Source organism: Oncorhynchus masou, chromosome 18 (assembly GCF_036934945.1).
Source record: "Oncorhynchus masou masou isolate Uvic2021 chromosome 18, UVic_Omas_1.1, whole genome shotgun sequence".
NCBI lineage: Eukaryota > Metazoa > Chordata > Actinopteri > Salmoniformes > Salmonidae > Oncorhynchus > Oncorhynchus masou.
This window is the reverse complement of record NC_088229.1, coordinates 55,386,691-55,413,713: the sequence shown is the minus strand read 5'-3', so window position 1 is coordinate 55,413,713 and position 27,023 is coordinate 55,386,691. Positions and strand designations below refer to the sequence as shown.

The 27,023-nt window shown below is 43.6% G+C and overlaps 2 protein-coding genes across 3 annotated transcripts in view; both read right to left on the bottom strand.

Annotated features, from left to right (window-relative positions):
* LOC135504859 (carnitine O-palmitoyltransferase 1, liver isoform-like) overlaps positions 1-9,430 on the bottom strand; it is a 37,055-nt gene extending 27,625 nt beyond the window's left edge. For both annotated transcript variants that reach the window (XM_064923759.1, XM_064923760.1), the window contains exon 1: positions 9,233-9,430. The gene's annotated coding sequence lies outside the window, so the exon portion shown is untranslated. The remainder of the gene's footprint in view (positions 1-9,232) is intronic.
* A 6,308-nt stretch (positions 9,431-15,738) lies between these two features.
* Positions 15,739-27,023, bottom strand: part of LOC135504858 (serine/threonine-protein kinase BRSK2-like) — a 17,242-nt gene continuing 5,957 nt past the window's right edge. The window contains exons 6-19 of the mRNA XM_064923757.1: positions 26,995-27,023; positions 26,659-26,727; positions 26,153-26,299; positions 25,163-25,194; positions 24,820-24,984; positions 24,357-24,454; positions 23,779-23,932; positions 21,981-22,041; positions 20,459-20,738; positions 20,317-20,365; positions 20,001-20,124; positions 19,420-19,630; positions 19,024-19,107; positions 15,739-18,724 (exon numbers count right to left, since the gene is read on the bottom strand). The exon at positions 26,995-27,023 is cut by the window's right edge and continues 5 nt beyond it. Of these exons, the coding sequence (XP_064779829.1) occupies positions 18,501-18,724; positions 19,024-19,107; positions 19,420-19,630; positions 20,001-20,124; positions 20,317-20,365; positions 20,459-20,738; positions 21,981-22,041; positions 23,779-23,932; positions 24,357-24,454; positions 24,820-24,984; positions 25,163-25,194; positions 26,153-26,299; positions 26,659-26,727; positions 26,995-27,023 (1,727 nt within the window). The 3' untranslated portion in view covers positions 15,739-18,500. The remainder of the gene's footprint in view (positions 18,725-19,023; positions 19,108-19,419; positions 19,631-20,000; positions 20,125-20,316; positions 20,366-20,458; positions 20,739-21,980; positions 22,042-23,778; positions 23,933-24,356; positions 24,455-24,819; positions 24,985-25,162; positions 25,195-26,152; positions 26,300-26,658; positions 26,728-26,994) is intronic.

Sequence of the window (27,023 nt, the reverse complement as noted above, 5' to 3'; positions counted from 1 at the left end):
GCCGTAGTGGACATTGGCTAGACTCAGACTGATGCTACAAAAGTTGATTGGGATGTTGACTGACGTGGTGGAACGAGTGTCTCTTCTGAGCTGATCACCATTTTTCCACCAAAGGGATCGATTTTGCTCTCGACAAATATCGATAATGGCCTAGGGAACATTGACAAACATTCCTATAGGTCACATTCAGTATCTATTAATTCTCCAAACTCACACCTCCCCCATGCCTTACATTCCCTCACCTCACACTACTCCCTATAGTGCACTACTTGACCAGGGCCCATAGGATCAGGAACAATGATCAGATATATTATAAAACGTCCAACGACACGCCACCCTAAGGCAAAATGAGTAGATAAATGAAATTAGTTATAAAATTGCCCTAGGCCAGTGACAAAAAAAAAAAAAAAAAAATCACTGGCAAAATTATAACCAACTTGCTGTTCTATAGGAGAGAGCTGGCATATGCAGCAGTGAGTGTCCATGCCAGGGACTAACAGCAGTGAATCTCAGCTCTGATCACTTCACTGCAGCCCTCTGAGTGCCCCCCCCCCCAAAAAAACACCTTCTGTTTAGCTCAGCGCTGACTGCCAGCACATGGAGGGTTTCAACACTAGGAAGTGTTGGCTCGGGTTCAATTCATCACTGATATCAGTTTGATCGCACTGAAAGCAGCAGGCATGAGACCTTAATCTATTGTGATAGCACTTTAACCTTCCATATCTTAGTCACATTTATTCAATGAGAGATCTAAGGGATGTTGTTTTATGGTTTTAATGATTACAGTAGCCAACTGCTTCAGAAAGAAAAAAACATTGGCACCGGATGTGAGAGGATAATGGATACAGAGAGAATATGAAAAACAAAATTGCAGGACGTTTCACATTTTTAATGCAAGCGCAGTCAGTAGAAAATGTGTAACTTCGTTCTTCTACGCCATTATATCAAGAACTACTTCAAAACAGCAAAAGGCTCCCTTTTTTTTTTCACTTCACCCCTCTATCCTCCAGCACAGATGGAAATGTAACAAGCAGGCAGAGTGGAACAGCAGGGAGGAGAGAGGGATGGGGGAGGGCGTGGTGTAAACTAGGTAAAAGGTGAGTGTTCCCACAGGCTAGAAAACAGTGACACAGTCAACATAGGGGACCGGAAACACACCGACTGCCAGTACAGTCATGTTTGAGCACGATTTCCCTGCCCCCAACCACCCCTTCCCAGTTAGCCTGAAAGCAAAAAAAAATAAAAATATGAACCTAGGTAAATCATTTTAGAAAGCCCAAACAAAATATATTTGTATGCTGGGCTTTAGCAGAGATTATTTTACAGTCAAGTGTGTGTCCAGGCCTCAATTGTTTGACTGCCACCATTGAGTCAATAAGTCTCGTGTTATAACTTCTAATAGGAACTGTATTCACTGAGGAACTCTGGAGCTGTGTGCCATCTAAAAACACAGGGCTGCCTGTCAGCAGGAGCCATTTCTGATTTATTCAGAGACTCGAGGAGCGATCATCGTTAACATGGTCGATTCAAAGCATTAAATATTTACATTCATGCACTTCGAAATTAATGTTGTAACTTTATCCCGGAAGTTTTTATGCACAGGGCACTCCCACCATCATGTGAAGGAATGAGTCTACCTGATTTAGAGTGCACAGTGAACAGTTGGGGCCAATTTCTTCCTAAAAGGTTTCCTTGGTGTTAAATACAGTCTGTGAATAAACTTGAAACATAAATTGATGATTCAGATTACAGGGTGCCAATGGGATATTTTTTCCATATTTTGTTCCAATTAAAGGGTTGTTCAGATTCCCTTATAAACTGGACAATACTTCAATGACTAGCTCGGAATTATATTTTCCAAAACAGCGTTTCTTTGACAGCCAGAGAAATTACAGCCATTTAGAATTCTGAACTTGAACAAATAACTAACTATGCATTATAACAGAATACAACCAATGACAGTGGAACACGATACAAGGGAGATAAAAAAGCCAACTGCGGTTCAGTCACGACGACCTAACTTTTCTCAAGTTCATGGGCAAGAGCCCCTCTACTACATACCTGGTTTGAGGAGTTGGAGAGGTAACTTTGGTCATATTAGTTCAACTCGAGATAACCGGTACCAAGAAAGTGGCTCACCTTTTAGCCAGGTACATTTCTATAAAAAAAAAAAAAATCTTTCAGAACTAACCTGCTCCTGGGCAGGCTACTCAGGGATAATTCAATTTATTCTGAATGAAGTGTCTGAGCTGCGAGTTAAGGACCAGTGAACTCAGATTTCCTCCCTTCTGCAAAGAGCCTCATCTCCACTTCATTTGAGGAAGACTGCCCCAAAAACCAACTAATTCCTTTGAAAAACGGCCTACATGGCGTCGATAAGAGTCAAACATTTATTCTAGTGTCAAAAATGTACTAAAGTCGTAAAAAAGTTAACATTTTGCCATTTAGCAGAAGTTCTAATCCAGAGCAACTAGGGAACATTTTTAAACATACACACGTTTTAATAAAATCAATGCGTTGAGCTTGTTTCACTGCTTTGAGCCTTGCCCTTTGGTGGGGGCAACTCCACCACATAAACCTTAAGATAACCAGGTGATCGTCTGCTCGTTCGTTGCCTGGTTCTCCTGGCGCTGCTTGAGGATGAAGACTTCGTCGATGCTTTAGGCTTAGCTCCTGGAGCTTTTATTCTTCACCGGACTTTCCCCTTCATCTTTATCCTCATCTTGCCTCCCTTTCAGTGGAGACAACTCTTCCTTCTCCAACTCCCTTTCACCGTATTTAGTTTCAGTCATCATCTGGGTCAAAGGACCATTGAATGATCCTTGGAATCTGTGTGGGTAGCCAGACAGGTAGGATGACTGACAATCGTGAAGGAGGTCACAGACAGGTGACAAAGGAAACTGAGGCATAAATACATGTTTATTTCCTGGATAGTTGTGTACCGCATAACAAAGGAAACAGAATAACATGAAATTCACCAAATGACAAAAGTCCAATCATTCATTATTAATGTAATTAAGTAATTCAGCTCAATATGAAGGATGATTGAGTCATTTAGGATCATAAAGATTAAAATCATGATAACGCAAATAAAATCGATCAGTTATCAATTATTCAATCTATAATCTCAGTTTGATCTCATGATTATCAATCTCAGTTTGATCTCATGATTATCAATTTAACAAATAAATTACGTTTCATACTTCCAGGTTTATCTTCATATGTACATATAATTTCGTTACATTTTAACCATATATTAATGGCATAATTGTCCCATGATGATCTGTAGGGCCGTGATAATTGTCCATTGATATAACAGGGTTAAAGTGTGCTCTCCAAGCCACGCTCCATGTTAATAAACTACAAAACAATAACCGATTGCCCGCTCTCGAGCGCAACAGATAGTTCAGATGAAAAATAATAGATTTGGTGGACTTACGCTGATTTGTGGTTGCACACAATGTCAGGATTAGACGGAGCTGGGGGAGAGAAAGTTGCGCGGTCGGCTGGTGGCAATTCCCTCCTTTTAAATGAGTTGAGATCTGTTGGACATTTCCACCCAACATAATTAAGCGCTCCCACTCAGCTGCGCAAGCGGCCATGAATTAAAAAGGTGTGAGTCCACCAACTCCATGGTCCGTTTCCACTGCGAGACTAAAAAGATCAATATTGGTCGACCAAATGGGGTCAGCCCTAAGAGCGACAAACAATTAATCTTAAAATGGCTACAGTGCTTTCAGAAAGTTCACCCCCATGACTTGTTGCTAATTTTGTTGTTACAGCCTGTATTTAAAAACAGATGAAATCTATATTTTTTGGGGGGGGGGGGGGTCACAGGGCAACACACAATACCTCAATGTCAAAGTTAAATTGTTTTTACAAATTCATTTCAGAAATGAAAAGCTGAAATGCCTTGAGTCAATAAGTATTCTTCCCCGTTATGGCAAGCCGAAATAAGTTCAGGAGTAAACATTTGCTTAACAAGTCACATAGTATGTTGCATGGACAGACTGTGTGCAATAGTGTTGAACATGATTTCTGAATGACTACCTCATCTCTGTACCCCACACCTAATTATCTGCAAGGTCCCTGTCGAGCAGTGATTTTCAAAGAGGTAGGGGTTTCAGGCTTTTTCAGAAGATGGGTGGGGACTCCGCTGTCCTGACTTTAGGGGACGCTTGTTCCACCATTCGGGGGTCAGGACAGAGAAGACCTTTGACGGAACTGAGCGGGAGCTGCCCTCCTGAAGGGGTGGGAGGGACAAGAGACCAGGTGGCAGAACGGCGTGCTCGGGTTGGGATGTAGGGTTTGAGCATAGCCTGAAGGTAAGTAGAGGCAGTTCCCGTTGCTCCTCGGTAGGCAAGCGCCAGGGTCTTGGAGATGATGCGAGCATCAACTGGAAGCCAGTGGAGGTGCGGCGGAGCGGAGTGACGTGGGAGAACGTAGGAATTTTACAAGATGCAACGCAGTATTAGGAAGGTGTAACGAATGCTTAGTATACTCAATGTATATTCCCAAATATTTTAATTTCTGTTACCCTGTGTGCACTGAACTGTCATGCATGATTGTTGATGACACGCAGATGTTCAGGTGAACGGAATTAAAATAGTCTAGAATGCTCACCACAGCAGCGGTTAACTCAGAGGGGTGTAGTGTAGCTGCTGGCAAAGTAATTTAAAGCCTATACTTTATCATGCAGGATGTAACTTTCCAAAGCTACGATTTCTGCCAGTTTTGACCTCTGTAAATAAAGTGACGGGATCCGATTACATTGCTGCCACGTTTATTTCCCTACTCCTTCAATTGCGCGCGCGTCATCCTTTTATAAAATGCAGTTTTACGACCAGCATTTCACGCGGAGCTCTTAAAAAGGGACGGTGTCATCTATGAAGGGAAATTAAGGTTTTGTAATAGAAACAAATTGAATGAATAATATACGATTTATAATAACAATCAAGATGTGTCCAATGGGGTAAATGCAGATGGGCAAACCCCATGCTTGAGCCCATATACATTTTATAGCCACTATGATTCATCAGTTGGGCTACAGCTGACCGCTAATATAACATCTGATCATATAGACCATGCATAGGCTATATGCATGGTCCAAAGTTAAAAATACCTCAAACATCCTTTAAACCAATGTTATTGGGCCCCATTTCTGGAGGTAATTTTAATACATTTGTGGTAAGAATGACCTTAAAATAAAAAAATATATTCACCAGAACTGAGCTTCTTAGTCCTATATAAAAGAGGACCCCAGACCTAAGCAATGGGACTGGAATTGGTCAAACTTGCAGTTTAATGTGAGGTACAAAATGAGCCCATTTCACTAAAAGCATGATGGTAATGACTTTCTTACATAAAAAGATGGAGGTTACCTTGGCCCCAGACAAGTTAGTCATGGATGTTTTGGGGGCTTTAACCTCTGCTCATTATCACTAGACAAAATGCTGATAAGCACTGTGTCTGTATTGGATGGGAATGACAATGAAAGATGAAATGTGCATTGTTATATTAGCAGAACACTGCTATGATATTATGTAAAAAAAAATGGTTTATTCTACATAGATCTGTTACTATTACTTTAAAAGTTATCAAAACACTTATTCTGAACTATCCACATAAATTCAGCCATTGCATTCGTCTCACATTACTCTGTAGGCTACTGACTTATTCAAAGCCTCCTCCGACATCTCATCACTCACTCGTTTGCAGTTATTGAACTCAACCCGTGGGAGATTTCTTTAAGATTGAGTGGGGGGGGGGTGTCTCCCGAGTGACGCAGAGGCCTAAGGCACTTCATCGCAGTGTTGAAGCGTCACTACAGCCTGCGGTTTGATCCCAGGCTGTGTATTTACCGGCCTTGACCGGGAGTCCCATAGGGGCGGCGCACAATTGTCCTAGCATCGTCTTTAACCGGCTTTAACCGGCCCATCCTGCTCTAGAGACTCCTTGTGGAGTCGGTCGTCTGTTGAGCAATTTTTCCTCCGTCATAATGCAAATTAGTAAAAGATTGAGTGGGGGGAACCAACTGTGACAAAGGTTCTAACAGATGAGTGTCTTGGTGGTGGCAAGGACACCCCCAATTCAAACCACACCCCCCAAGCCAACTCACACCTTGCGTCTGTCATGGCCGCCAGCATTTCTTGAGGAGCATGCCAAAAAGAGGCCAAATCAGCAGGTGCAGTTAATTAACCTTCAAATATTTGATTAATCAAACATTACAATGGGATGAATAGTCATGTTATAATACCTATCACGTCTAGTAATGATAGCATGCATTTGAAACGCACAGTAAAACGTTATAAAATAATTGTGGGAAAACACCTGAGCAGCATTTCTTTCTGTTCCCAATGAGGAAGAAAAGAACAATCAGGGGCGGTTCTCTTCTACACTGTTCAACCAATTCAGTAAATGTGGATGAGTGCAGTCAAAAACTTGATTTCTGTGTTTTATATATTTCCACACTATGAGGTTGGAATAAAATTGTAAAAATGATGAAAATTCCCTTTTTTTGTAAGAGCCGTTTGAAGAGTTTGTGGGATGGAGTTTAGGCCTGCCTTGCGACGTCACCAAGCAGTAAATTAGTTAGTAGACCAATAATTGTTATTTATTAGGAGCCCCATTAGCCAACAACTTGTCTTACTGGGGTATGACACAAAGAAACATACATGCAAGAGAAGAGTTTACATTTGACATACATTTAAAAACATTGATCGATGCGCCAGCACGTTAGTTACACTAACATGTCAGTACATACACACAACTAGGTAAGAAAGAGTGCCAAACCTCTTTGCCAATAAAAGCTAGTTTTCCCAGCCTGGTCTCAGACTAGCTGTAACAAGGTAAATGTAAATCAGAGACCCACAAATTGTATGATATGTTGGTTGCATAAGACAGAAGGCACAAACGAAAGTAGGGTGGACGGGTGTTCGAATTTCATCAAGGACAACTTTAGCAGCTACTTACAAGCCTACTTTTTAAGCTACTTTGCGATGACAGCATGTTAGCCAACCCTTCCCCTTTAACCTACATGACCAAAAGTATGTGGACACCTGCTTGTCAAACATCTCATTCCAAAATCAAGGGCATTAATATAGAGCTGGTCCCGCCTTTGCTGCTATAACAGCCTCCACTACTCTAGGAAGGCTTTCCACTAAATGTTGGAACATTGCTGTGGGGACTTGCTTCCATTCAGCCACAAGAGCATTAGTGAGGTTGGGCTATTAGGCCTGGCTCACAGTCAGTGTTCCAATTCATCCCGAAGGTACTTGATAGAGTTGATTTAAGTCAGAGCTCTGTGCAGGCCAGTCAAGTTCTCACACACCGATCTCAACATTTCTGTATATACACCTTGTTTTGTGCACGGGGGCGTTGTCATGCAGAAACAGGAAATGCCTTCCCCAAACATTTGCCATAAAATTGGAAGCAAAGAATCATCTAGAATGTAATTGTTTTCTGTAGCATTAATATTTCCCTTCACTGGAACTAAGGGGCCCAAACCATGAAAACAGCCCCAGAACAATATTTCTCCTGCACCAAACTTTACAGTTTGCACTATGCATCTGAGCAGGTAGGGTTCAGAATCATCCGTCGGATTGCCAGATGGTGAAGCGTGATTCATCACACCAGAGAACGCATTTCCACTGCTCCAGAGTCCAACGGCGACAAACTTGACCACTCCAGCCGACGCTTGGCATTGCACATGGTGATCTTAGGAGTGTGTGCGGCTGCTCGGACGGCTCCTAGACGTTTCCACTTCACAACAACAGCACTTACATTTGACAAACTGACTGGTTGGAAAGGTGGCATCCTATGACGGTGCCCCAGAGCTCTTCAGTAAAGCCATTCTACTGCCAAATGTTTGTTTATGGAGATTGCATGGCCGTGCGCTTGATTTTATACCCGTCTGCAACGGATAAGGCTGAAATAGCCGATTCCACTAAATTGAAGGGGTGTCCACATACACTATATAAAACACACAAAAGTATCTCCTAACCCTTAGCCTAGTTAATGTTAGCCACAACAAATTGGAATACTTAACATATACATTTAGCTAATTCTTAACATATTGAAATTCATAACACACGGTACAAATTGCAATTTGTAACATATCATACGAACTACAATTCCTAACATATCATACGAACTGGATGGGCATCCACAAATTAATACACAACATATGGTAATTGAGTATCCTGGATTTACATTTACTATGTTGTCTACCCCTGAGTCCAGGTTGGGTGGCCCCTCCTCACTGAGACCACTCCCAGGAAGTCCTAGCAAAATTCTTGCTTGAGAAATGGCTCTTTCCTATGAAACCATTTGTTTATTCTTACTATTTTTAATTGAAAACATATCACGGTACGGTGCTTAATTGTTCCCCAGAAATGTATTGATATCGAGAGAAAGAAAAAACGGCTGCATTGAAGTCCAAAAGTGGCGGCAGGCAGACGTACAATAGCCTCTGTCGTAGTATGTATGAAGCCTGCTGAGCCGGAATGTGAAGCTAACTGAAGCTGGCTAGCTTTAGAAAACCCTGATCGTAGTATACCCCATCCGCAACATTAGTTATTTGGCTAAATGCCAGATCTAACGTTACGGTAACTAAAGCGTTCAAGGAACTCAATTTACATTGCAGAGTGACCTACAGTTATGCAAATCATTATTAGGATGGAGAAAGTAGTAATCCAACCAGGTTTACCGTAATCAAGCCGAACCACTAGTTTGCTAGCTAACAGGGCTAGCAAGCTAGCTCATTTATGGATGCTACTTTTACATACTAGTACGCGCTTGTTCGTCGTGAGCGAAAAACGGAAATACGGACACGCATAATTTACATGTATTTTTCCAGAATGACTTGGCTAGAGTAGCTAAATGGCTAACGCCGAATAACACGTATTGTTTGCTAACAGAAATTAGCCATTAACCGACAAATTAATAAACTGCAGTCAGTAAAGGCATAGCCTTTTAAGACACATTGAACTCCTTGTATATCATAACTAAACCAAACTTAGCTGACTTTGTTCATTGTCATGGACTCCAAAAATAGCCGAGTTTAGCCAGAGAGGATAATATCTGGTTTAACTGGCTAACGTTAGCAATTGCTTTCTAATTCATGTTAGCGTTGGCTGACAGAGCTACCCCCCTGCCAAGTATACGCGTGGATCTCCGAACTGTGTATGACCCAAAAAATATTTAAAGATGTAAAGGCATTTCGTTAGCATACCTGGAATCTATGGGGAAGACGAAAATTCGAGAACTTCGCAGGCACCTGTAGTGACGTCGATACCTTCTTCGATGAGATCTAACAGCGGTTGGCATCCAAAAAAATGTTGAAAACGTCGAGACCTTCTCCAATACCCTCCTCTTCTCTGCTCGCATCCAAGTAGTTAACTACCTTCCTTCTCAACTCGTATTCTTCCAGCAACACAAATGATGGCGTCACTTCGTATGGTAATGAAAATACCTTCAAAATAAAAGCCCGCATTTCAAACCATTGTAATGTGGATAAGAAATTCAAATTGTATTACATTTGAATCACAGGAGGTTGGTGGCATCTTAATTAGGGAGGACGGGCTCGTGGTAATGGCTGGAGTGAAATTAGTGGAATGGTATCAAATACATCAAACACATGCTTTCCATGTGTTTGATGCCATTCCATTCGCTCCACTCCAGCCATTATTATAAGCCGTCTTCCCCTCAGCAGCCTCCACAGATTTTAATCAATGGCCACATTTGTTGTGCCAACAAGAAAATATAATCAGTAATTCATGAAAACAAATACAAAATATTTGTTAAGTCCAATTCTGAAAAAAAATACAATGTTGACACAGGCATGTTACAGACCTATATCCATCCTGCCCTGCCTATCTAAGGTCTTCGAAAGCCAAGTCAACAAACAGGTCACTGACCATCTCGAATCCCACCGTACCTTCTCCGCTGTGCAATCTGGTTTCCGAGCCGGTCACGGGTGCACCTCAGCCACACTCAAGGTACTAAACGATATCATAACCGCCATCGATAAAAGACAGTACTGTGCAGCCGTCTTCATCGACCTTGCCAAGGCTTTCGACTCTGTCAATCACCATATTCTTATCGGCAGACTCAGTAGCCTCGGTTTTTCGGATGACTGCCTTGCCTGGTTCACCAATTACTTTGCAGACAGAGTTCAGTGTGTCAAATCGGAGGGCATGCTGTCCGGTCCTCTGGCAGTCTCTATGGGGGTGCCACAGGGTTCAATTCTCGGCCGACTCTTTTCTCTGTATATATCAATGATGTTGCTCTTGCTGCGGGCGATTCCCTGATCCACCTCTACGCAGACGACACCATTCTATATACTTCCGGCCCGTCCTTGGACACTGTGCTATCTAACCTCCAAACGAGCTTCAATGCCATACAACACTCCTTCCGTGGCCTCCAACTGCTCTTAAACGCAAGTAAAACCAAATGCATGCTTTTCAACCGATCGCTGCCTGCACCCGCATGCCCGACTAGCATCACCACCCTGGATGGTTCCGACCTTGAATATGTGGACATCTATAAGTACCTAGGTGTCTGGCTAGACTGTAAACTCTCCTTCCAGACTCATATCAAACATCTCCAATCGAAAATCAAATCAAGAGTCGGCTTTCTATTCCGCAACAAAGCCTCCTTCACTCACGCCGCCAAACTTACCCTAGTAAAACTGACTATCCTACCGATCCTCGACTTCGGCGATGTCATCTACAAAATTGCTTCCAACACTCTACTCAGCAAACTGGATGCAGTTTATCACAGTGCCATCCGTTTTGTCACTAAAGCACCTTATACCACCCACCACTGCGACTTGTATGCTCTAGTCGGCTGGCCCTCGCTACATATTCGTCGCCAGACCCACTGGCTCCAGGTCATCTACAAGTCCATGCTAGGTAAAGCTCCGCCTTATCTCAGTTCACTGATCACGATGGCAACACCCATCCGTAGCACGCGCTCCAGCAGGTGTATCTCACTGATCATCCCTAAAGCCAACACCTCATTTGGCCGCCTTTCGCTCCAGTACTCTGCTGCCTGTGACTGGAACGAATTGCAAAAATCCCTGAGGTTGGAGACTTTTATCTCCCTCACCAACTTCAAACATCTGCTATCTGAGCAGCTAACCGATCGCTGCAGCTGTACATAGTCTATTGGTAAATAGCCCACCCATTTTCACCTACCTCATCCCCATACTGTTTTTATTTGTTTACTTTTCTGCTCTTTTGCACACCAATATCTCTACCTGTACATGACCATCTGATCATTTATCACTCCAGTGTTAAACGGCAAAATTTTAATTATTCGCCTACCTCCTCATGCCTTTTGCACACAATGTATATAGACTCCCCTTTTTTTCTACTGTGTTATTGACTTGTTTATTGTTTACTCCATGTGTAACTCTGTGTTGTCTGTTCACACTGCTATGCTTTATCTTGGCCAGGTCGCAGTTGCAAATGAGAACTTGTTCTCAACTAGCCTACCTGGTTAAATAAAGGTGGAAAAAAATAAAATAATAATAATAAATAAAAAAATGTTGAGAAGACTGGGCTGTAGAGAGAACATTTTTCTACCTATCTCAGCTCTAGTTGGGTGGAATATACTCTGTATGGTCCCTACTCACCAAATACAGTCAGTTTTGGTGGGGGACTGTGTCGTAGATACTCATCAGCGATTCGTTCTCCACCCCCCTCTATAGCCCCAAATGCAATACACTGTAATTGACTGTACACGGGATATACACTGAGCATACAAAACATTAAGCTGTTCCTAATATTTGGTGTACTCACTGTATATGTTGGCTTGTAAAAATATAACTTTTATACCCGTCTCTGCTAAAGTGAAGTAGAAAATACTCAGGAAAAGCTGACTGTTTTCTAAAATGTGGGCACCGATGAGAAGATTCAAATATGTTTGTTTTGGAGGTGGACTGTGTCACACGTCCTGCTGCTGGCATTTCACTCCGCACCCTCCATAGCCCCAAATGCAATACACTGGTATAGACTGCTCATGGGATATATGTTGGCATGTAGAGAAAACTTTCTTTCTTTTTTATCTGTCTCAGCTAAAGTGGGGTGGAAAATACTCAGTAGGGTCTCTACTAGCCAAATATGGTTCATTTTGGAGGGGCACTGTGTTGTTCACAATGAGCAGCACTTCATTCTCCACCCCCTCTATAGCTCCCAATGCAATACACTGTAATATACTGTACATGGGATACATATTGGCTTGTAGAGAGAACTTGTATACTTGTCTCAGCTGAAGGGGTGGGAAATACTCAGTAAGGTCTCTACTAACCAAATTAGTTTTGGAGGGGTACTGTGTCCTACATATCCAGCAACACAGGTTTAAATGATCTGGTACTATCCATGGTCCTGAAATTAATACACACTCAACAACAACAACTAAATACATTTTTTTTAAGTATCAAAATGAAATCTCATTTATTTACAAGTTAAATTTAATCAATTTTAACCAGGCTATTGGGACACATTATAATCACACTTTCTGAACAGCAATGGAAAAAAACACTGTAGATATGTGCCTCTTATCTATCAAGGTTTGCAGTATACAGTAAAGGCCTATTGCCTATTTAATTATTTAAATAACAGAGACAAGATTATTTTCAAGCTATATGGTCATGATTATCGATTAAAGTCAGCAAAGTCCCTTTTTGTAGAGTTTACATTGAATTACAAGAGACAACAAGGCTAACAGTACAGTTTAATTGAGCTTTCAGAAGAGCAACTGAGAACATTATTTACAAGTTATAGGCCTCTGTGTTGCTTTTCTATCAAGGTTAGCAGTGTACTGTAAAGTCCTATCAACCATGTTTTCAAAACCAATAACAGAGACAAGATTGAAAGATAAATCAACACATCCATGTATTATCTATCACGCTCAGCAAAGGCATTTTTCTGGAGAGTTTTAAATGGATCACGTAGTCATTTCCTGTCTGACAGCTGATGTAAAACATACTCTCGCATGCCATTGTATTCACATTGCCCTATAATAAGACTGCTTTAGAGAATAAGCACACATAAACACCACAGCTACTACCACCTGACTGTTGTCTAAAATGTGGGCACCGATGAGAAGATTCAGAGTTTCTTGTCACATCCATCACAAGTCCATGCTTTGCCAGACACTGTAATGCCAGGTATTGGAAGTGGAAGTTGTGTATCCTTTAATTCTCTTTCACACTGACTTAAGGAATCCATCATTTTAAGATTGAATGCAATGCAATTACTGCTACTAACTATATATTGCATATCTATGGCTATAACTGTCCGGTGTGACTTTAAGTTCACAGGCACTATAATATGCTATGGAGTGGTGGAGTGAAAAGCCAGGCAGCAAGCCGTGCAACAAAGTACCCCTCAAAAACTGCACATATTTGGTTAGTAGAGACCCTACTGAGTCTTTCCCACCCCACTTTAGCTGAGACAGGTAGAAAAGTTCTCTCTACAAGTCAATATGTATCCCATATACTGTCTATTGCAATGCAGTGAATTTAGTGGGTGGAGTAAGGAGTCATCAGTACTCTGTATAAAACCCGCTGCCTAGCACAAGAGACCCATTTACGTTGTGCAGACTCTATTGAGTAATTCCAACAACATGCTGTATATTTGTATTTTATTAAAATGGCATTTCTTTAAATATAGCCTACACAATAGCTTTCAAAATACCAGTATTTGATTAAACTTTCAAAAGAAATGCTGGTATAAAATACATCAAATTATTCATTTATTTTTTCAAATGTGGCTGTAAATAATAGTGCAAAAATAAAAGCGATATTCCCAAAGTTAAGCCTGTCTTTGTAGGGGAACACAATATCTTACATTACTCATATCACATTTATATAGTGTATTTTATACCATCTATTGCACCTCGCCTATGCCACTCAGCCATCGCTCATCCATATACTCACATGTACATATACTCATACACCCCTTTAGATTTGTGTGTATTAGGTAGTTGTTGGGGAATTGTTAGATTACTTGTTAGATATTCCTGCACTGTTGGAACTAGAAGCACAAGCATTTCGCTACACTCTCATTAACATCTGCTAACCATGTGTATGTGACAAATAAAATTTGATTTTGACTCTTGTAAAAAAATATATATATTTAAAAAATCTGCCAGCATAATATCCTGTTGCTAGGAGAACAGTCATTCTTTCACTTATGGGCTGCTGTGTAGACTGCAATGATATTTTTGCAGCCCACTAAAAGGCGTACTCAGGACCACCTACAATAATGGGGGAAATGCCCATTTTGCCCATGGTTCAATGATTAAAGGGTAGGTAGCATAAATGTAACTGCACATGTAACATATGGATTTGCATTAGTGCACACATCAAAAGTCCCAATGAAAAGACACACCTCACTTTTCAGTTTTTCTAGAAATTACATAAAACTGATCAGAATTCCATAGAATGCAGGAAAAAAAAATGCAATGTGTGACATAATATGGAGGACTTAGCAAGCCAGCCTATTTCCTAATGTAAACTTAAATGTATAACTTCAAATTAAACCAAATCGTTTGCACTCATGACTACTGCTTTCAATGACCTTTTCTGCCAATTTGCAAGCAAATACTTTATACATTTTTTGTTACAAATCAGCTTGCAAGGTTGCTAGCCAACTAGCCTGCTAACATTACGTTAGCACTACATGAATCAGCCAGTTGCTATCAACACCTAGCTTACAGCTACACTAAAGTAAACCAAATTTTGGAAATACATAGTTGGTTATTTAAGCCTGCTAGCTAGCTAACTAGCCACCACGGTTGACATAGCTAAGTAGTAAGCCAGAGAACAACACCAACTAGTCTAGCACAGGCAGGAACCCAGAGAACACACAAAAAAAATCCAGCAGATATAACATAGAGAGAGCAGAGACTTACCGATTGACGGCTGAGTTAGCTACCAAAGAAGAGCCAATGAGAGAGGCGCTTCTGAGAGAGAGGCCATTTCACCGGCTGAGGGAGAGTCAACTAATCCAATGGCGATATAGGGAGGCAAATCCAAAGTAGATGGATTCCAGAGGAAGCATTGGGCACAGGAGACAGAATATTCAACAAAATGGCGATCGGAGGAAGGCTCCAGGCAGATGGAAATTATCCCATCAGCTCAGTCAGTCAGATACTGTACTAAACCAAGGATGAAAAACTCTGAGAGCCTACCTCATGGAGAACAGGTTGAAAAGTTGACCAAACAAATTGGAAGACAAAAAAACAATGAAGAACAGACAAGGTACTTTTGAGCCAGAGGCAAGCCTGCCAGTGCAGGAGAATTCAGAGCTGCCTGGAGTTGCAGAGCAGGATCATGCGGCCCACACTTGTGCGCATTCTAATTGGTTGTTTACATTACAACTCCTCATGATTGGTGGACTGTAGCTCACCACTGCCAACACTCAGGCTGCATGGCTAGTGGCTAACGTTAGCCATCTCAAGCTAGCGCAGAGTAAATTCTCCATGTGAAGTTGATAAATAGTGCATTGTAGGTAGTTTAGAAGGTGTCTGGAAATAAGTTCATAAATAAAAAATAACTGTTTGTAGTTATAGGTAACCAGATGGTGACTACAACTAAGTTAATAAGTCTTTGACCACACTGTGTTGTTACTTTGGTGAGTAAAAACTCATGACTCCTATGACTCAATGTATTACAAATTAATTTTAGAACATCTAGCTGGAAACCCAAAGGACACAACAGACACACTATTTTAGAGTTTATTATTATAATCATAACAATAAGGTGGATGTCTCTTTATTTTGACCATCAATTCAACCATAATTGTTTCATGTTTTTTTTTTATCACAGGCAATAGTTATAATAGTGCACTTTTATATTTAAATTATGATACAGACATTTCTTTTTTAACACCTTATTCTACTGACCCTTAGGAATGGACAATAGTTTACAATCTTAGCTAGAGTAAGGATGATGAATATAATGATCTTGGTGATGATGATGATGAAAATGACAGTGAACAATCATAAAGGTGAATAGCGACGGTGACGCCCCCGACGTGTACAGCGTGGTCTCTCTCAAAGTCAAGTGGTCCGCACAACGATGGCTGGAACTGGTGATGACAGACGCATCAAGTCAAGGGGAAAAGCATAAAGAAAGACATGGGAGCAGTATGAGCGTTTGATGTTGTCGGAGGAAAGGTGTACGTACGATGGTGGTTTGCTCGTGTCTGCCAATGAATGCGGACAGTTTAGCTTGCTAGAGCAATGTGCTCATTGCTGGCTCAGTCACTTTCTACAGAATGCTTAAAGAGAGTCCCTCTCACCCCTTTGCCTGTGACCTGGTCACAGGTGGTGCAACAGATCTGAAATATAAACCCATGACTCAGTCACTGACTCAACTCTTACAATCCAATAATCAGAACTGGGTCATATTCATTAGTGCCCACCGTAGCGAAACACGTTGCAAACAAAAAAACAGTGTATCTCATTGGACAACTTTATGTAGTCCCTGTGTCAGCCCGTTTGCTTCCGTTTCGTTCCCAGTGAATTCGACCCCAAACAGAACATAAAATATATAAACAAATTCATACAATAGAAACTAAAACACTAACATTTAGACAGAATGCGGGGAAGGAATGTAAATGTTGTAAGTTCATGATCCAAAAAACAAAATGAGTGTCCCGGGAAAGAGAAAGAAATCAAAGAAAAAAATAATGTTGACAAGAAAAACATTATATCCCTAGCTCCTGATATATTTCTGTTGGTGCAAGATACATTTCCCACATAAATAAATAATATATCAATAAATACATTAACAGTAAATAAATAAGTAAATAAATACGGAAATACATAAACAAGGAAATGGAAAATCTCAAAACGTTCTGCATCTGTTGCATATTGTGCAGTAAGGAAGACTGGCTGGTAATGTGTCTAGTTTCTATCACATAATACTGTTGTAATACATGATCGTCAAAACAGCTACGTCTGCTTGTAGAGCGGTGATATAAGGTGACGCCGCGGGCGGGTGCAGAGGATGGATCACTTGGCTCATTGGTGATGGCAGAAGGGCTATCATTTTGTTTGCCTTTTTTTGAAGTCTTTCGATAACAAGGAGTAATTACGTCAGCATTTTGAGTACAGCTTCATGAGAATGTCCATCGATCAATGCGTGTTGAACTCTATGTTTGGAGTCAATATGTGAATAGGGTGGTGATATGAGACAAGCTCAGATGGAGTTTGTCCAATCCATAGGTCTGGAATTCTCTCCTCATTGATTCAGGGACAGATAGTGGAAGTCCAACCCATGTAACTATTTGCCCATGTTTTTTTTCCTTCAATATATTTTCATATTTCTCTTCAAATCAAAAATATTTTTCTTCAGAGCAAAGGTTTCCCGACGACGCTTACATCCTGGTTACATTGTATTTGTCTCTGAGTAAAAAGAAAATACAACAAAAATGTTTTTTCTAATACATCAATGGTGACTTCGTTCCGACTTCCGTTCAAATTCCCATCGGCGTGGGTTCCACATTCAGATACTGGAGCAGATATGTCGAGGATGTCAAATCTTCCTGTTGTCGTTCCTCTCCTGTATCTCTGCTGATAGCGCCAACCTCAAAATCAATAACTACATCATCTTAACTAAACCTAAATAAAAAAATATTTTTCACATTCACTTAGTTAGCTTAATTTGCATTTCTTGACCGCAAAAGAAGAGGATGTTGAAAATGCCTTTTTTTTTTAAAGGACCTCATTTCTCCCTTTTAAAACATGATCTGAAGGTGTTGTGGCCAAAGTCATTCATTGAGCTGGCAGCCGGTTCTAACTTCTGGAATGGGTGGTCTGTGATAATAAGCAAGAGGGTTCTCTACGTGTCTCCATCACCTTTCATTGTCTTTTGAGTAAATGTACGTACAATGTTGGGCACATCAAGGTATCCATCGGGTATCCTTTTCAGTTATGCTGCTGTGGGGTAGAGGTACGGGAAGGGGGCGTTGTGGATTCTTGAGAACCATCACAGGATTGTTGAAACCCGTTCTGAACTTTTTGCTTGAGTTATTGCAAAGGAATGGTATGCTAGCAGATCTTATAATCCAAATCAAACACCCTTTATCGTAATGACTGGCTAATTGGCATGCAAATTAGCGCTTCTTCAAAGTTCCTAGTTTGACCTGTGCTGTGTCTGGCTCATCTATTGTATCCCCTCTGGAAAAATGTTTTTGTTTTATTACTGGTTTGAATGGGATCCCTGCTTGATTCAGTGAATCAACATGAATGTATATTTTAACACAGGTGAAAAGCAGAAAAAAATATCAGCTTGTGTTCAGGCTTAAAGCATCTTGTTGAGACATCTTCTAGGGGTTGAATGGGAGATACTGTATACCTCATGGTTTGTGAAGGGTTTGGGTTTCGTCTGATGACAATTTGTCTTGTTTTTTTCACCAATGGAGTCTGGACACCTGCTACCCGACTGGTCTCTCTCTCTCTCTCTCTCTCTCTCTCTCTCCGATTTAGGGTTGGGACTGTGTTCCATTGGAGGACAGTAGTCGGGTCCTCTCCTTCCCGGAGCCTCGGCGTTGCAGGACCCCCCCACTGCCTCCGATGCCGCCTCCGATACCTCCTCCATCCCCTCGCTCGCCCCATTCGCACCGGTCGCCCCCGCCCTCGGAGCGCCGGGAGTTCTGGCGGGTGGGGGTACCGTGGGGCCGACTGTTCTTCTCGTCTGGGAAGGGGTCTGTAGAGGGAGAGAATACAGTGACTACATTCATGTAGGTGAAACCAGTGTGTGTAAGAATGTGGGGTAAACACTATAATAATCTTCACAAATAATGAATCAACTATTAATAGTGTGCATACTATTAATACATTCGTATTTCATTATTTGTAAACATATACAAACATTTATAACAATTTCAACCATTTCCAACGCAAATGATGGATTATTCATTTAAGTTATCATGACGTGAACCTGGATGTGGGAAAATGGTGTGTGAGGTTGGTGTGTGTGGGTAACAGAGAGTGTGTGTGACTCACCAGAGACCCCCATTGGCTGATCGTGGGAGCTGAGAAGCTGGGCCTGAATGGTCTCCACCACTCGTTTGAACCTGCGACTAGGACCTGCGAACACACACGCACGCACACACGCACGCACGCACGCACACACACACATAAAGGCATTGAGAGGATGCAAGCTTCTACCAGTACTAAAGACACACACACACCTGCACCGCACACACCCACCCACCAACACACACACACTCACACTCACACACACACACACACACACACACACACACACACACACACACACACACACACACACACACACACACACACACACACACACACAGCCAAAGCTCTCCACCATATAAACCAGATGCTGTAAATCACCAACTGACACCGGTCCTTCCCCTTCCAAGCTCCACTTGCCTGATATGAGGCTGAACGTCACGCTGTAGATGCCTGCCTCTCTCTTGCCCTCCCGCTCGGCTTTCTCCCTCTCCCGCTCCCTCTCTCCCTCGGAGAAGGCAATGTCCACCTGGAATTTCACAGGCTTCTGGAAGACGGAGGGGCCGCCAGAGGTCTTATACTCGGCCCTGAAGCTGGTCTGGGAGATGACGCTGTGGCTGAGGGAGGGGATCTGGGCCGGGGGTTGGATAGGGTAAGTAAAGGGAGGGATAAATATGTGGGGTAATGAAAAGAAAGGAAAGGAGAGGTGGTTAGACAAAGTAAAAGAGGGGGAGACAGATAAAGAGAGTCAATGTGAGATTGGGGTATTGGAGAGAATGATAAGAGAGAGAGTTGAACTCTTCCATTTGAGGATTATATTGAAAATATAAAGGCTCACAAGATGAATTCCTAACACTTCAAAAACATGACCATATTACTAGGACTGAAGTGTGATTTTTTTTTAAACACAAAAAAAAAAACAAGCTAGAATGTAGGCCTTTCTCAAGACAAGTCTCGGACATTGTTAACTCAGGATGTTCAGCGCAGAGTCAGATACTCACAGAGAGGAAGGCGTGGACGATGTCTGCCTTGACAGAGCTCAGCGGCTTGTCTCTGATCACCACGAAGATCTGCTCCTCCTTCTCCAGGCTGATGAAGTTCCCAAACCATGACTTCTTAGCCAGCCTGAGGGAGCATGATGCACATACACAGACGGACAGACAGACACAGACAGACACAGACGGACAAACAGACAGGCACAGACAGACAGACAGACAGACACACAAAGAGAAGGTTGTGGCGGTGTCAAATGAGTTGGTCCTCGACGCAGGGCATCTGGGAGGCATGTTCATGAGTGTGTGTGTGTGTATGACTTACTCAGGGCTGGACTCTGGGGTCAGGCTGGACATGTCCTCTAATGTGGGTACTGAGAAAACAAGACATTTGTTCCATGGAGCTCTGTATTCTAATTTGCTAAAAGTCCATTTGAAGTGTTTAAAATCGATTGCTATGTAGTTACCTTGCATCTTACGGCGGTGGAAGCGGGGCGAGCCCAGCAAGTTGTTCTTGAACGAGTTCAGACGGGTCCTCCAGTGGGCGGAGCTGCTAGCCGCCATGCCGCCACTCCCTCCGGGGCTGGAGGGCGGAGTCAGGGACAGGGAGCCCACCCCTCCGCCTCCCTCCGCCCGTGAGGAGGAGGACGAGGAGGAGTTGGAGGGAGGGGTGGAGGAGGAGGGGTGGTGGGGGTGGTGGACGGGGGTGCCCATGGGGGTGGGCAGCGGAGAGCCCTGGGGGGTGACCTGCGACACAGAGTGGGTAGAGTTGGGGTAGAAGCTCTTAGTGACCGACTTGAGCACGGAGGGCGAGGGGAAGAAGAAGAAGCGGGGGATGGGTGAGAGGAGGGGGAGGGCGAGCGGGAGGGTGAGTTGTGGATGGGGAGAGACTTGATGGGCTGGAGGTGGGGCCGATTGGTGGCGGGACCGCCCTTGGTGGTGGTGGGCAGGGTCTGGGTTTTGGGGTTCTGGGCAGCTTTGGGTTTGTCGTGGGCTCGGGCCGACCGAGGCGTGGTAGCACTTCCTGGTTTGGATTTGTCCTTAGTGTGAGTGGTGGTGGAAGTGACGTCTGATTGGCTGAACGTGAAGACGGGGCTCTGATAGGACTGGGGGGGGATGGAAAAGAAGAAGAGAAAGAGAGGGATGGGAAAATGGAAAAAGAGGGATGGAAATGAGTGTTATGGGTTATGACAAAGGAGTGCTTCTTGAATGATGGTGAAGAAACTGCACTGATGATGTGAGCTATTTGTATAACTGAATGTAAAATCATTAGTTCTGACCCTGCATTCAACCATTTATGTTCCAACCTCACTCTTCTTTTTTTTAACACTTTAGATAACCCAACACGCAAAAATCACTCCATGTCAGAAATATAATGGAAGACAAAAACAACAAAATGGCGCAAGCAATACATTATGACTCTGTTTCTGCTTTTGCTGATCCGGAAAATAATAATTCAACAAGTATGTTGACATTTTCACGGTTACAAGTGGAACACAACTAAAAAAAAACGTAAACCAACAATGACTACCAACGATGATCAACAAGGGGAGGTGAAAAATATATCTTTCATTTCTGCAACCCAAACACGTTTTATCTTTACTTTATGTGCTGTGTTGCTTTACAAAATATGCACGTTTTTAAAGTTGTGCCATATATTCTCGAAAGTGTGGATGTGGAGAAAGAAGAAGAAGAAGAAGAGAAATGCCAAAGAAACTCCAAATGAGGGAGAGTTATTCTGATAGTGTGGTATGACATGTAAAATGGCTCGGAATGACCAAGGATCTTGAGTGAGTTAGAGGAAGCATTATAGCAACATTAACGCAACGTTAAAGCAATGTGAAAATCGTCAATAAATCTTTGAACGTTGCAAAAAAAGACAACCATTTTCTGACATATACTGTATATGAGAAGACAGTTCAGGGTCAACGTTGTATACTTTATCATTTCAGAGAGGATGTTAAAAGTGTTGGCCAACAAGCCTCTTACCCTGGGACTGCTGAGAGGGCTGGAGGAGAGGCCGGTGGACGCCCCACTGACTGATCGAGACCTGTAGAGGGGTCACAAGAGGTCATCATTTTAAAGGTCACTATCATTAAGGTGAAAGGAACAAAAAAAATGTCACCCAAATGTCATCAATATTCTAAAAGTGATCATCAATCTAAACAAAATACCCCATAATGACAAAGCAAAAACAGGTTTTTAGAAATGTTTGCAAATTTATTAAAAGGAAAAAAACAGAAATACCTTTATTTACATAAGTATTCAGACCCTTTGTTATGAGACTCGAAATTGAGCTCAGGTGCTTCTTGTTTCCATTGATTATCCTTGAGATGTTTCTACAACTTGATTGGAGTCCACCTGTGGTAAATTCAATTGATTGGACATTATTTGGAAAGGCACACACCTCTCAATATAAGGTCCCACAGTTGACAGTGTATATCACAGCAAAAAACAAGTCATGAGGTTGAAGGAATTGTCCGTAGAGCTCCAAGACAGGGTTGTGTCAAGGCACAGATCTGAGGAAGGGTACCAAAACATTTCTGCTGCATTGAAGGTCCCCAAGAACACAGTGGCCATCATTCTTAAATGGCAAAAGTTTGGAACCACCAAGACATCTTCCTAGAGCTGGCCGCCCGGCCAAACTGAGCAATCGGGAAAGAAGGGCCATGGTCAGGGAGGTGACCAAGAAGCCAATGATCACTCTGACTGACCTCCAGAGTTACTTTCCAGAAGGACAGCACTCCACCAATAGGCCATTATGATAGAGTGTCCAGACGGAAGCCACTCCTCAGTAAAAGGCACATGACAGCCCGCTTGGTGTTTGCCAAAAGGCACTTAAAGGAGTCAGACCATGTGAAACAAGATTCTCAGGTCTGATGAAACCAAGATTGAACTCTTTGGCCTGAATGCCAAGCGTCACATCTGAAGGAAACCTGGCAACATCCCTACGGTGAAGCATGGTGGTGGCAGCATCATACTGTTTTTCAGCGGCAGGGACTTGGAGACTAGTCAGGATAGAGGGAAAGATGAACAGAGCAAAGTACAGAGAGATCCTTGATGAAAACCTGCTCCAGGGTGCTCAGGACCTCAGACTGGGGTGAAGGTTCACCTGCCAACAGGACAACGATCGTAAGCACACAGCCAAGACAACGTAGGAGTGGCATCCGGACACATCTCTGAATGTCCTTGAGTGGCCCAGCCAGACCCGGACTTAAACCCGATCGAACAACTCTGAAAATAGCTGGGCAGCGACGCTCCCCATCCAGCCTGACAGAGCATGAGAGGATCTGCAGAGAAGAATGGGAAAACTCCCCAAATACAGGTGTGCCAAGTTTGTAGTATTATAGACAAGAAGACTTGAGTCTATAATCGGTGCATACGGTGCTTCAACAAAGTACTGAGTAAAGGGTCTGAATACTTATGTAAATGTATATTTCAGTTTTGTATTTTTAATACATTTGCAAACATTTCTAAAAACAGTTTTTTGCTTCGTAATTATGGGGTATTGTGTGTAGATTGATGAGGAAAAAATACAATTTAATCAATTTTAGAATAAGGCTATAACGTAACAAAATGTGGAAAAAGTCAAGGGGTCTGAATACTTTCTGAATTCACTTGATGTGGCTAACAAAATGTTTTTGGCCAGTAAGAATGTAATATGTGTGTATGCGTATGTGTGTGTGTGTGTGTGTGCGTGTGCGCCTGTCTGTCTTTGTAAGTGTGTGCCTGCATTTGCCTTTTTTGTGTGTGTTTGTGGACCGTGTGTGTGACACCCCTCCAGTACCTCTGGCTGTGTGCGGCCGTGTCCAGGGCCCTGCGGGTCGGGGTGGGAGACCCCTGCTCGGTCACACTCAACACCTCTAGGCTCTTCCTCTCCGGGCGGCAGCGGCCATGACGCGTCAGCATGGGAGAGTCTACTCGCTTACGAGGGGGGTCCGCTGAGGGACACCAGGGTGGAGTTAGTCCATTACGCAGTAAGAGCCCCCCAACCCCCCTAATCAGAACATACAATGTATATAGTAAGGCTCTCACATCTACTAAAATATCCCGACACACACACACAGGCAGCCCCTACACATACCTAACCTCCCCCCTACACACACACACAGATACACAACCCAAACACACACACACAACACACCTTTCCCCAAACACACTTTTACCCCACACTCATATGCATCAGTGTCCAGATTCGAACAGCAAAATGAGGAATTGGGTTTAAAAGGTGGGTCCGTGGAGAAGCAGGAGCGAGGTGCACACCGGGACACAGAGACAGAGGGGTAGGAGGAAGACTGTGGACCAGACAGGGACGGAGTCAAGTCAGTGCGGTTAGTGGCTCGCTCCTGACACCTAGGGACTCACCTACGTCATTTCTGGGCGGCAAATCCTCATCCTCGTAACTGGGGTAACGCTCTTTCCTGTCCAACAGGAGATAATAGATCATCTTCTCCTGGTTGTCTCTGGGGGACGGAGAGAGAGAGGCAGGGAGGGAGGGAGGGAGGGACGGAGAGAGAGAGAGAGAGAGAGAGAGAGGGAGGGAGGGAGGCCTTTAAAGAGAGTTGAATCTTGAGATACGCACTTGGACTTTCTCGTAAATCGCCAAACGAAAGTCATGGGGAGATTTGTGTAGAAATATTTCAATTCAGGAATACAATTTGGAGGAAGGTAGCAAGACGAGAGACAGGTTGAACACAAGAAGAAAGAAGACACAAAAGGTGGACATGGGCCCAGCTAGACAAAACAACAAAAGAAAGAGACAGATGACAAAGAGAGAAACGTGAGAGAAGACACACACAGACACACACACACAAACAGACACACGTACTCTTCACACTGCAGGTCACGGGTGAGTTTCCCGCGGTCTCTGAAGCAGCCCAGAGAGTGCATGCTGTCCAGCACGTCCGGGTCCAATTCGGTCAGTGACAGGATGCGCCCCACACACACCCGCCTGGGAGCGGGCTGCTCAGGACAAGGCTCGTTACGACCCGACCTGAGACACACACACGCACGCAGACAAACAAATACACGCACACCACACACAAAGACACACATCCCCATGTTAGTGACCCAAAACACTGGGCCCCATACACAATGTTTGGCATCAACTTCAAATTCCCAATTCATCCCTATTTAGAATTCAAAGGCAGACCAAACTAATCCATACTTACTGATACCAGGTGTGCTTCTGGATGGCCTCTAGCTGGAAGGGCGAGAGGGCAGATGGAACGATTAGTACAGTCTGTTCAAAGACACAGATGGCTGCTAGCGCAAGGTGTAAACAATTCCTGCTGGGCCTGACTTTTGAAATTGGAAAGAGATTCTCTCATCACTTTTGGCTACATTTTAGGCATCTCAATCTCATCCCCACCTTCGTACCGTGAGTCTCTTGTCGGGGGGTTAACCTCTCCCTCCCTGCCTCCTTCTCCCACTACCGCTCAGCCTGCCTATCCTCCTCTCTCGTACCGTGAGTCTCTTGTCGGGGGGTTAACCTCTCCCTCCCTGCCTCCTTCTCCCACTACCGCTCAGCCTGCCTATCCTCCTCTCTCGTACCGTGAGCCTCTTGTCGGGGGGTTAACCTCTCCCTCCCTGCCTCCTTCTCCCACTACCGCTCAGCCTGCCTATCCTCCTCTCTCGTACCGTGAGTCTCTTGTCGGGGGGTTAACCTCTCCCTCCCTGCCTCCTTCTCCCACTACCGCTCAGCCTGCCTATCCTCCTCTCTCGTACCGTGAGTCTCTTGTCGGGGGTTAACCTCTCCCTCCCTGCCTCCTTCTCCCACTACCGCTCAGCCTGCCTATCCTCCTCTCTCGTACCGTGAGCCTCTTGTCGGGGGGTTAACCTCTCCCTCCCTGCCTCCTTCTCCCACTACCGCTCAGCCTGCCTATCCTCCTCTCTCGTACCGTGAGTCTCTTGTCGGGGGGTTAACCTCTCCCTCCCTGCCTCCTTCTCCCACTACCGCTCAGCCTGCCTATCCTCCTCTCTCGTACCGTGAGTCTCTTGTCGGGGGGTTAACCTCTCCCTCCCTGCCTCCTTCTCCCACTACCGCTCAGCCTGCCTATCCTCCTCTCTCGTACCGTGAGTCTCTTGTCGGGGGGTTAACCTCTCCCTCCCTGCCTCCTTCTCCCACTACCGCTCAGCCTGCCTATCCTCCTCTCTCGTACCGTGAGCCTCTTGTCGGGGTCGACCTCAATCATGCCTTTGAGCAGGGCCTGGCAGTCCGGGGGAATGAAGTGGGGCATGTGGAACACCCCACTCTTCACCTTCTCAAGGAGCTGACGCAGGTTGTCATGGTCAAATGGTAGGGCCCCCTACGGAGGAGAGGACAGGGGAACAGGGACGTTACTGTTAAATAGGCCTTTTTACAAGGAATGGGAGGCGTGACTGCACATACAAACACATGTTGGGCTGGTTATAACCAGGCACAGATTAAACCTAGTCTTGGACAAAGAAGCACCTTCAATGGAAAATCTCCATTGAACATACTTTTTAGTCTAGGGCTAGGCTTCATTTGTGCCAAGCAAACCGACCAGTTATTTTGGGTCACAAGGTTATAACCCAATTCCACAAATACTCAATTCCAAATGGACCCCTAGCCCCTCCTCTCGATCTGAAAGGATTGGGTAGGTGTAAGACGTAAGCAAAGAGGGCAAACGGGACACTTTCTCACCACCAGCAGAGCAAAGAGGATGACTCCGCAGCTCCACACATCTGCCCGGCGACCATCATACTTCTCTCCCTGATAGAGAGAAAGAGAGAGAGAGCGAAAGAGAGAGAGAGCGAGAGTGAAAGAGAGAGAAAGCGAAAGAGAGTGAAAGAGAGAGATGTGTATGTACTATGCAACATGTATCCCTCCCTACATACACATGTTGGTATCAGCAAACTCTTACCTTATCAAATACTTACATTTCTTATGTCTTATCAATCATTACATTTCTATATCTCACTTGGTTGGGTGATCTTAGACACGTAAAATAACAAAAGGGAAGACGAGCCGGAAACCTACCCGGATCACTTCTGGACAGGCATAGTGTG